This window comes from Rhodnius prolixus, unplaced genomic scaffold, assembly GCF_049639745.1.
Source record: "Rhodnius prolixus isolate KJV_2025 unplaced genomic scaffold, Rpr scaffold_7, whole genome shotgun sequence".
In the NCBI taxonomy this organism is placed as follows: Eukaryota; Metazoa; Arthropoda; class Insecta; order Hemiptera; family Reduviidae; genus Rhodnius; species Rhodnius prolixus.
In genome coordinates, this window is record NW_027411582.1 from 3,698,787 (window position 1) to 3,709,793 (window position 11,007).

At 31.8% G+C, this 11,007-nt stretch overlaps 1 protein-coding gene across 1 annotated transcript; it reads left to right on the top strand.

Moving 5' to 3' along the window:
• Positions 1-5: 5 nt before the first annotated feature.
• On the top strand, positions 6-7,749 carry l(3)07882 (Nucleolar protein 14 homolog l(3)07882). The gene is made up of 16 exons (XM_074113468.1): positions 6-309; positions 386-535; positions 1,392-1,521; positions 1,598-1,896; positions 1,974-2,137; positions 2,560-2,645; positions 2,725-3,032; positions 3,699-3,948; positions 4,099-4,277; positions 4,358-4,510; positions 4,808-4,972; positions 5,055-5,209; positions 5,471-5,660; positions 5,736-5,884; positions 6,469-6,621; positions 7,525-7,749. Exons 1-16 carry the CDS (start codon positions 124-126, stop codon positions 7,625-7,627), a joined length of 2,820 nt encoding a protein of 939 aa, XP_073969569.1. The 5' UTR covers positions 6-123; the 3' UTR covers positions 7,628-7,749.
• Positions 7,750-11,007: the final 3,258 nt, after the last annotated feature.

The window sequence follows — 11,007 nt, forward strand, 5'->3', positions numbered from 1 at the left end:
AATTAATAATTAGTTGCAACCTTCCACTGCAGATTGCAATAGTAAGGTTATGTTTTGGTCTATACCTCGTGTGTTCACGTTGAATACTCTTAGCTCCAATTGATACTTTATAAATCTTTAATTATGGCCAAACTTAAATCTAAAAGGAAGAATACTTCTGATATAATAATTGAGAAGTCTGCCAAACGGAAACAGTCATCTAATCCTTTTGAGGTTCACGTAAATAGACAGAAATTCAATATTTTGGGCCGTAAATTGAAACAAGATCGTGGATTACCTGGCTTAGCTAGGGCTAAATCAATTAAAAAGGTGAGTGTGTTTAGTTTTTTAATGTATATATGTATTTAAAAAAAAAAACTAAAACTTTTTTCAAAATTATTTTTAGAGAAAGGAAACGCTTTTGCAAGAATACAAGATAAAAGATAAGGCTAATAAATTTTTGGATCGTAGGATTGGGGAAAAAAATTCCGCTATGACCAAAGAAGATCGTATTCTTGCTAGATTTACGGCTGAACGTTTGAGGGCTCATAAAAGGGTAAGATGTTAAAAATACTTAATGATTCTCTTCCTAGTATTTTAAGTAAGAAAGTACTTTGAAATTAGAACAGAGCCTTTGGTTTGTCTCAAGTATATCCATCATTCAGAGAAGAAATATTTCAAATCGACACCGAATTTCTGAGCTTATTATAAGTATGAAGATGACCTAGCTCTAGATCAAGAGCTTGGCACAATAAATAAATATCTTGACTGAAATTGGCATTTATTTTTTCATTCTATTGAAATACATAATATTGATATTTTACGTTAGTACAAAACTTAAAAAGCCAACCACCGCTAGAGGGGTTTGTATTTCTTAGCTCTGCTTTCAATACAACTATGACTCCCTGGATCGCGGTGAAGTAGGCTTTCTGCCGAATCCTCGTAGAATCTGTTGTATTCTTCGTTACTTTTCCAAGCCTCCAGGAAGATCTTGGAATGTATCAGTCCTTATCAATATAAAGATTGTATTTTCTTGTGCGTCAATTTTTAAAGGAGAGATGCTTTGAAAAGATTAAGGTGCAATTATGCTCCTAACCAAACCCAGTTGTGGATCAGTAGCCTTCATTAACATCCCCAGTCTTTAGAACACGCTAATTGTCTAATAATTTGGTAGTAAATCAAGGGGTCTCTTATTACTCTCTCAAGTCCAGTCTTTAGCCATAGTGATGACGCAAAGATTGCTCTTAAAATATCGTTGGTATTTTCTATTTGAGCATCCCTATTTATTAAGTCATGTTTCTTCATCATCTTCTAAAAGTTTCCACATGATTACCTACGCCATTATTCTTATTAAAAAGTATTTAATTCTTGATGTAAAAAATAATTAGGTAATTACTGTCAAATTTTACTAGAAAGCGATGTTTAATCTTGGTGACGATGAAATACTAACCCACAAAGGAAGATCACTGGCGGAAATTGAAAATTTTGAAAATCCATCCAGCGATGATGAAGTTCAGGAACAGGAAAAGGGAAAATTAGATGGTTGGTAAAATTGCTATTATACATAATACATTTTTGTCTTTAAAGAATTAAAAAATTGAAAATAAATATCTTTCAGCCGACTTTGTGGAAGAAGCACATTTTGGCGGAGGCCTGTTGAAGAAAGCAGATGAAAGTAAAGGCCGGGCATCAATTATTGAGCAATTAATCGCTGAAAGTAAAAAAAGAAAAGCAGAAAAACAAGAAGCAAAGGAGAAAACCTTGGAAAAGACTGAGCAGTTGGATTCAGAATGGCAAGAATTAATGCCCATGATTGCTGGAAGTGGCGGAGCTGGAAGTGCGACGGCTGAAGAAATTGAGAAGAAAGATCCTTATGATTTGGTGATGAATCAGCTTAAATTCGAAGCCAGAGGAACGGTAAATATATCATCTAATTTTTAAGAAAAAGGTTAAACATAAATTATTGTAAGATTGAATTTATTGTTATTTTTAAGCCAAGTGATCGTCTAAAAAGTGAAACTGAATTAGCAGCTGAAGAAGCAGAAAAATTACGCGAATTAGAAGAAGCGAGATTACGTCGAATGAGAGGCGAGGACGTAGATTTACCAGAAATTACTGATAAAAAAGAACATCGTAGTGCCGATGATTTAGATGATGGGTACGTTAATAAATTTTAAATCTACGTAATTAGGGTTCATCTTTTAGTAGACTATCAAATTGTACATTGCTATCAAAAGGGGGTCTATCATGCTAACATCTGGTGATACAATCAAAGCTTTTATTCTGCAACAACTCTTCTGAGCCTGTACTCTTAAGAGATTCTAAAACCAGAAGTAGTACTGGGAGCTGATTTAGGTTGATTTAGTCTGGATCCCTTTAATCACATTGTCTTGGAAAAATTTCTTAAAATAAAAGTTTCACCTTAGAATCTGCCTCTGGCTTTATAGTGCTCCAATATAACAAATTGACCTCAATAAAGTAAATAGTCATCAAGAGGATGGGGAGTCAAGTAGAATCAGAAATAAAACTAGAAACTGCCCTTTTTTTTCTTATTATGAAAACGAAAGTTATGAATTTCAGTTTTTATTTGCAAGAAGATGAAGACTTTGAAATAATGTACGATAAAGAAGGAAATCTCATTACAAAAATCAGTGAAAATGAAAAAGGTATGCTATGTGGTAAATATTTATCATAATTAATGAATAAATTATTAGTGAATAATTCATTGTTACCCTATTATTCTAGATAAGCATGATAAACTGGATTCTTCCCAAGTAAATGAAGATAAAGTTACCGAAAGTGATGAAGAGGAAGAAGAAAATGAAGGAAACGACGATGACGGTGATGACAATGACGATAGTGGTGATGATGATGATAAAAATAAAAATGAAGAAGAGAAAACTGGCGAGTCAGAAGATGGTGAAAGTTCTGATTCTGAAGGTGAAGCAGTCTTTGATCTGGCGGATATGGCAATGGAAGTTCATAGAGAAGAGGAAGAGGAAGAAGAATTAGAGCATGGAGAACAGGAAGACAAACAATCAAAAGAAAACCAGGTTGGTGATGTAGATATTTATTTTTACTTCATCTAACTTCTAGTAAGATGAATTTTTTCTTCATTAAAAGAAAAACTTTAAAGACTCCGTATTCCAGAAAAGTAGTGTTTAGAAAATTAAACGCTTTCACGTGGTGATCGCAAAACAAAAGGGAAAATAGCGTATCAAATTTTATATTTAGATTTGGTGCCGTCAGAGAACGAAAACAAATGTTTTGGTCAAAATCAATCTTGAGGAAGTTCCATTTCACTTAAAGTATTTATGATTTCCGTTTTTTATATTTATTTAACGAAAATCTTTAACTTTTATTTATTTATTCAAATTTTCCTAAAGACAAATGGGGTTGTTTTTTCCTCCAGTGTATAATTTTAGTGGAATGTGCGGTCCTATCTATTTTATAATATAACCAAGAATTGTATGAGTTGCGAAAATTCTTAGATTGAAAAAAAAAATGGTATAATCGAAGTGCAAATTACTATAGGGATATATCGATTATTGATTGAAGTCAGCTTAGTGCGTGCAGCTGTTACACATTCTGTTTTTTAAAAAACTTCATAAACTTCGGTGAGAGATAATGGGGACTTTCACACCATATTTCTATTATTGATACTGGAACAAAAAAATATTTTCTTTTGATTAATTATTTTTTTTGTATTTTTTAACAAGGAACTCAAAAAATCTACAGAAAAAGAAAAGATTCGAACAAAAAACCCAAACAAAGAAACATTATTAGGAAGTAAAGATGGTGATATTTCAAGTAAGAAAAAAGTTGCTTTTGATCCTATTGTGAAGACTTTCGAAGGAAGTGCAAAGAAACTGGAAATAAAGAAAACTAAAGAACAGCTGGAGCAGGAAAATGAAGAGAAGAGGAAATTGATGGAAGAAGCAGGACGGGCATTACCTTTTACGTTTAAAAGTATGTTATTGTTTTAATGTTCATACATATTTTTTGTTCTTTACTTTCTCAAACTTGGTTTGCTTATTGTATTAGACATAATCCTTACGCTTACATTTAAAACATTTTCCAAGAAAAGTTTACAATTAACATTTTATTTTGTTCGTTCAGTTCCAGAAATATACGATCAGTTGTTCGAACTATTTGCTGATAAAACTAATGAACAAATATCAGTAATTATTGAAAGAATGATAAAATGTAATCATCCAAGTTTGGATGAAAAAAATAAGGACGAATTAAATAAATTATTCGCATTTCTTTTACAATTTCTTAACGATTGCGATCATTTGGTTTGTATTAATTGTTTAATCGATTTTTAATCGATATTTATTTTAAATACTGTGTGTTTTTAATTTTTCTTTTACTACAGGATTGTTGGACTACATTAGATCATTTAGCGCCATTTTTATTCGAATTGACACAATTTACTCCAGCAAACGCTGCTTATTGTCTGTCTGAAGTGATTAAGGAAAAGCATGAGGAATATTTAAAGAAAAAGCATCGATATCCTACATTTGAAACGGTAAGTGCTTATATAGAATCCCATAATGTCCGTTTTCCTTGTAACTGCTAATGAGTGGGAGTATTATCGATCTTATAGTATTTTCGAAATCGGTTTTTCATTGAATTTTTACTTTGTTTCTATTTAATTGCTCTGGATATACTATAAGATAGATGATTTCCTGTGACGTTTCAGTGTAATATTTAACAAACTTCATTATATTGGAAACAATTAAATATGGATATTGTTTAACAAAATAAAATTTGTGAGTTTAAATCTTAACACAATACATTGATCTTAACTTTTTTCTGTTTGAAGCTGATATTCTTGAAGTTAATACCTCTGTTATTTCCAACTTCTGATAAAAGACATCCAATCACGACACCAGCTTTTGCATTCATGACAGAAATGTTACACCAGTGTCAGGTTACAACTAGAAGAGCTATTGCTAGTGGGCTATTTCTTGTAACACTTTTCTCACAGGTATAACCTTATCTTCTAATATTTACTGTTTGAAACATCTGTTTTTCTTGTAGTATTTTATTTCATCTTATTTTATGTTTAGTATATATCTTTATCAAAAAGAATTTCACCAGAATCTGTCAACTTTCTATGTGGACTCATCCATTTGGCAACACCTGTAAATAGTAATGGTGCCATTGTGCCACCATTCCAGAAAGAGCATAAATTCTTGTATTTACACAATACTTGTCAAGATATGTAAGTAAACTTATTTATTGCCAGTTTTATTTCTTCACTATTGAAATTTCAGGGGTAAAAAAAGGTAGTAAGTTAGTTAAAAAGTGTTTGAAATCACATTTCTTAACTAGTGTTCATAACTTGCATTCTTAGAGTACGCAAGTTATTGTACTCAGAACTCATCATTTGAGTTTTACTCGTGTGTTACCCTGTTCCCGTAGTTTTTCCTAAATAAATATTTTGCCTGAGCTATTAATCAACAATGAAATTGAATCCTTACAGAAGTGTCGAAAATTTAAGAATGAAATCATCAGATTTAGCGCCTAAATCTGTAAAAATAGATGATAAATTTAGAGTACGAAGTATCTATACGGCCCTTGGTTTACTTAGCATTTTCATCGATTTGTGGAAAGATATCCATGGAAGTTGGTTACTGCTTAGTCCAGTAATGGATCACATTACAGCATTAGAGGTAATTTTGATTTTCCTCTTTCAATGGTTTTGTACATTTTGTTTACGACTGCTATTAAAATGAAGCGATTTGCAGGTGAATAAATATCCAGCAGTGATTGGAGAAATGATAGAAAAGCTAAAAAGAACTTTACTTGAAGTAAAAAGTAAAGGTTTTGAGCCAATAATTAAACAGCAAAAGAAGCCTAAAGCGTTAAGATTATACGATCCAAATATTCGGCCAGTGTAAGTATTTATAGTAATGTTTTGTCTTTATTATAGAACGTGAATTCGAGTAGTTTTATCCGTAAATTATTACTTCCGTTTCTCTTGCTGCGATCGTATCAAATTCTATTCTCTATTAAATTCAGGAAACACTAGGTTTTATTGGAAATACAGGCTTTGAGATCTTTTCATTACTAAAAAAAATATCTTGGGAATATAAACATTCGACTATCTCTTATTATAGTCCTCAAGGTTTCCTTCAAACTTTGTATTTTTACTAAACAGCTGGCTGGCCTCAACATAGATTTACCTTTTGGAGAAATGTTAACGTTCCAAAACACATCCTCAAAATAAACTTTTATGGAAGGAATTTAAAAAAACTATATAAAAATTGGAAAATGTGTTTTGCTATTTTTTATTTAAAAATTATTTTAATTATTATTTTAAAGTGTATTATTGATTTTTTTATAAATCGTTATCGAATAAAATATCTCTTAACGTACAATGTTTTTGTCTCCTGAACTTGTGAATTGTTGAAGAAAGTTGTGTGTGTGTTTACACCATATTTATTGTTTTTTTAATTTATTTATTTATTTATTTTCCAGTTACGATAACAGATTTCGAAAACAGAATGATGACAAATCTGAACGTAAAAAGCTGTTAACCAAATACAAACGAGAAATGAAAGGCGCTCTTCGGGAAATCCGTAGAGATAGAAGTTTCTTGGCCAATGTCAAGTTCAAGGAGATCGCCAAGAGGTTAGTCAAGTTTTAAATACCTTGATACAGGAATGCTTAACCATAGATAAAGCCCAAATTAATCGTCTACTCAATTTATTAAGAAATAAAAACGGGCGAAAATTTAGATGTTTAGGCTAGATGTTCGCTAAAAATAGTTTATTTTCCTTCTCTGTCACCCTTCCTTGGAACCGCCACGGCTCCTTCTATTCAGTAAAACAGGTGATGACTCTATTAAAAACGTCGTCATGTTTTTCACAGGCGTCTGTTAGGAGGAAACCGGTTTTCACTTTCTGAATACCACTTTCAATTCGATAGACTACAGTTTCCCGATAAGATTTACTACGCCATAATCATTATTAAGGCACAAGTTTAAAATTCAATGAAAGTGGATCCTGAGAATAGATAATCTCCTCCTCCTACTCCTCGTATGTGCAACAGTTTTTTTCCATGGATGCTGCATGTTGATGGCCCTGAACACTTAATCTGAGAGAGGAATTGGAAGTCTATGGCCAAGCATGTTGTTAGCCTGGGCTGTGTAGGCTAAACATCGATGGATATTGGTTGCTTCAAAGAGCTTAAGCCCATATATTTTATTGCTGTTATCTGTTATTTGCCCCGATTAAACTTTCGAAACGTACTTGAGCATCCTCACTAGCTAATGCAAAAAAAAATAAAAGATTTTATTGACGTTCTGAGGAAGCTTTGTGGTCACAACTCAACCATCTTTTATTTCAAATTATTGATTTCAAGAAAATGTAAATTTAGGTTAATTGGACTGGATTTTTAAGAATAATTTTCGATTCTAACGTATTTGGGTATGACGCAACTCCGTCAGGCGAGATATATGCAAATATACTTGGTTAAATTAGTATACATTTTGGTCATAAATATTTACTGATTTTTTAACCTTCCTCACCACAGTGACACTGAGAGATTGAAGAAAGTAAAGGAGATCTACAGCTGGGGTTCCCAACAGCAAGGAGAATTGAACAAGTTGGCAAGACAGAAAAGAAGAAAGAGATAAAAGAAGACACAGACTACTTCCGGTGTAATTCAATAATTATTCTCGTACATATGTAAATCGAATGTTTTTATTTCTGTAAATATTTTTTTGTAAATAATCTAATTATAAGAAATTTAGAAATATTTTATTAAAAATTTATTTAAAAAAGAAAAACATTTGTTTACTTTAGTTTGATAATTCTCTTTCGCTTGTCAAAATTCCATGTATCGCCCCAAAATTTATTCATAATTTTAAGGTTTTAGTCAAAAAAAAGATACTTTTTATATTTGATCTTTGTTTTGCTGTTTCCCAATTACTAATTTTTCCCAATAAAAGTTTGGAATTAATAGAAATTCGATTGGGAACAAAATTGTCCTCTTGCACAAACCGAGAACACCGTTTATCCTCGAGTCTACCTTTGATTTTGTTAATTATTTCGCTCTTAATCATTAGTCATTGTTATTTATTTAAGCTCATGTCACATGGATTTTTTTTTTTTAAAGAGAAATTTTTAAGTATTCATCTGTGGCGGCCTTTTGTGGTGTGATTTCAGGCAGCATTAAGTACCTAAAATACTTTCGATACAGTATTCTTAAATAATGCCAATCTGCCTCCAAGAGTAGTCATTTTGGTTGCATAATAGTCGTCTTACCCATCTTTCTTTCTATGATTGTGTCATCGCCCTCGAATTCAATGTCGCACTTTATTTAGCCACTAGAAAAGAGGTTTTCTATAGGTTTCACTTAAAGAAAAATTCTAGGGATATGAGATAATTATCTCATGAATTAAGAAGAGTTTATAAAATTAATGAAATTCATGAAACTTATTAACATTAGCTATTGCCAAACCTTTTTTTGGGGGGGGAGGGGGGTTACATCTTTATAATGGCTTTAGTTAAGAAACCAGCTTCAAGATTAATGAAAGATTTTGTTTTGACAAGGATTTTTCGTCAGGAAAATACAAGAAAAACCAAATTCTACTTATACTTTCTTTTTTTGTTTTAATTTTAAAAAGTACGTACAATAACGTTAACTATATAAATAATAACTTATAAATGTGTTACACAAAACATAAACAGACGAACATAACAGAACGGAATAAGACATATATGTATCCTATAGACGACTGACTATATACAAAATTAATAATAAATAAAGATAATTAATAATATAAACATTCGTTAGATGGAAATCAAAATCACATTTTATTATTATAAACGATAAAATTAAAAAATATGAATATTATAATAAATTATAAAATTGCTAATTAATAAAGACGTAAAATTTTACAACTTTTTCTTAATGCTATGTGAGAAAAATATTAATAATTTATTGATTCCGGTTTCAGATCTATTTTTTTTAATTTGAGACCTTCTGCTAATAAATATACCAGAATAGTTTTCCATTTTTCTGTGTAGCCAATTAAACTTAGGAAAAATTGCAATTAAGAATTTTTTTAAAAAAAGAAAAGTCAATTAAGTTTATTATAATAATTTTTCATTCTTGGTATTGGCTTTTAGTGATCGCAACATATTTATATTAAGGATTCAATTTTCAGTTTTCTGTAACTCAACCAACTCGCATAGCTACGCCCTGAAGAAGGTAATAAATTTGCTGAAACGTTGGCTGAAAAGACGGGTGTTACTTTGTTCTGGATCGTTCCTAGCTAAATTGAATCCTTAATATAATTTTAGTTTAGGGTAGAAGCTGTTATTTAAAGAGCACTTATCATTTAGTCCATCCCGTGTTTTTTGGAGGGAAAATATCTCAGATGGGAGTGAAACTAAAGTGGATGATTATAAGTTTCCAGAATTCCTCTACATAAACAAGGGGGCCGTCTCCAACCTGAAAAGACAATAAAGAGCCTACAAGTTTAAACATTTGCCGTCATTTTGTTATTTGATCCAGTACAGTTACGCATTTGTTTATAGCAAATTCTTAATTAATCGTTGCTTTATTTATCTTAAAAATTATTAAATACAACTCCGAAGACCCATCATCGGGACAATTAAAGTAATTCCCCGGGAATTTTATTTGTACACTTCTGGACCATAAAAGCGGTGGCTGCTTGAGAGTCCTGTTTCGGTAGCAGCTGCAAGAAAGGAGGCTGTGGCATGCTTTCGTATGACTACAGGGCATGACTACCTCCAAAAAAATTTGCATAGGATTGGGGTGGTGGATAGCCCTGTGTGTCCCCTGTGCCTGCAAGAGGAGGAAATGGATAGTCAGCACTTACCGGTCTGCCACGCTTTGATAGATGTCGTCGCGAACGACAGCACAAATCTAAATATTCACGACAATAAAGCCATTATGACTAAATTATATTGGGCTGCCAGAAGCCGAATGGACTGAGCACCAACGGCTTGGCGTTAAAAAAAAAAAAGAAAAAAAAAGCGTAATCTGGCTAAGGATGTTACTTCTCGGGGAGGAAAAACCAACGCCTGTAAGCTTTACCCAAGAGTCGCTCTCCAGAATTAAGAGTCTGATTAAACATACGGGTCTGGAGGGTGAGCTTTAGAGTGAGGGGAGCCACAATAGATCCAAAGGGGTCGCAGTGGCGTAGGCCTTAATTAAAGGCCGCCCTATTAGAATCTTGGAATGACAGCGTAAAGTGAGAGAAAATGTTATGAATGCAGTGCATTGTGAAAAAGCCATTGTGGCTAGGTTTTTTGGAGGGCATCAAATTATAGATCGTAAGAGCATCTAAAGAAGTTGGGGTGAGACCTAACTCTTAACAGATTCCCATGACATTCAATACTGACAAGTTTAGATGGTTGGATAATTACCAGGAGCCAAAGGAAGCTGTCTCTTTCCTAAACCTCTTGGTTAGAAGGATTTTTTTTTTTAAGGACTCGTAACAAGAATGCTAATAAATAAAAGGTTCTTTTATTTTAAAACGTTTGAAGTTTAAAAGTTCAATATCAATCGGGGAGTGCACTAAGATTTACACGAACAACTTCCAAATTAAACGCGTCTTTGCTGACAAATTTCAAAATTTAAGGAATATCTAAGTATATAGTAATCTACTAAACCAAGTATATCCTCAATTTTTCCTTAGTTTTATGGCAGACTCTTTTGTTCAGAAAATCAATTTAAATTGCAAACTAAAACATTTGAGAAGAATGCACACAATCTCTAATATCCATTTACATACTAAAGCATTTTTAATTATTGCATTATTATATTGTGAGTATTCATATAATTTATGATTTTTATAATCTGTTATTTTCACATTGAATAATAATAATAATATATACGTGTAATAAAAATTCCCTTATACATATTGTAAGTTTGCTAAGATCTAATAATAAACTTAAAGGAACATATAAAATTTACATAAACAAATTATGGCCAATAATTGTTATAATGTAAAATTGTGGATAGTATTAATTTCATTTGTTT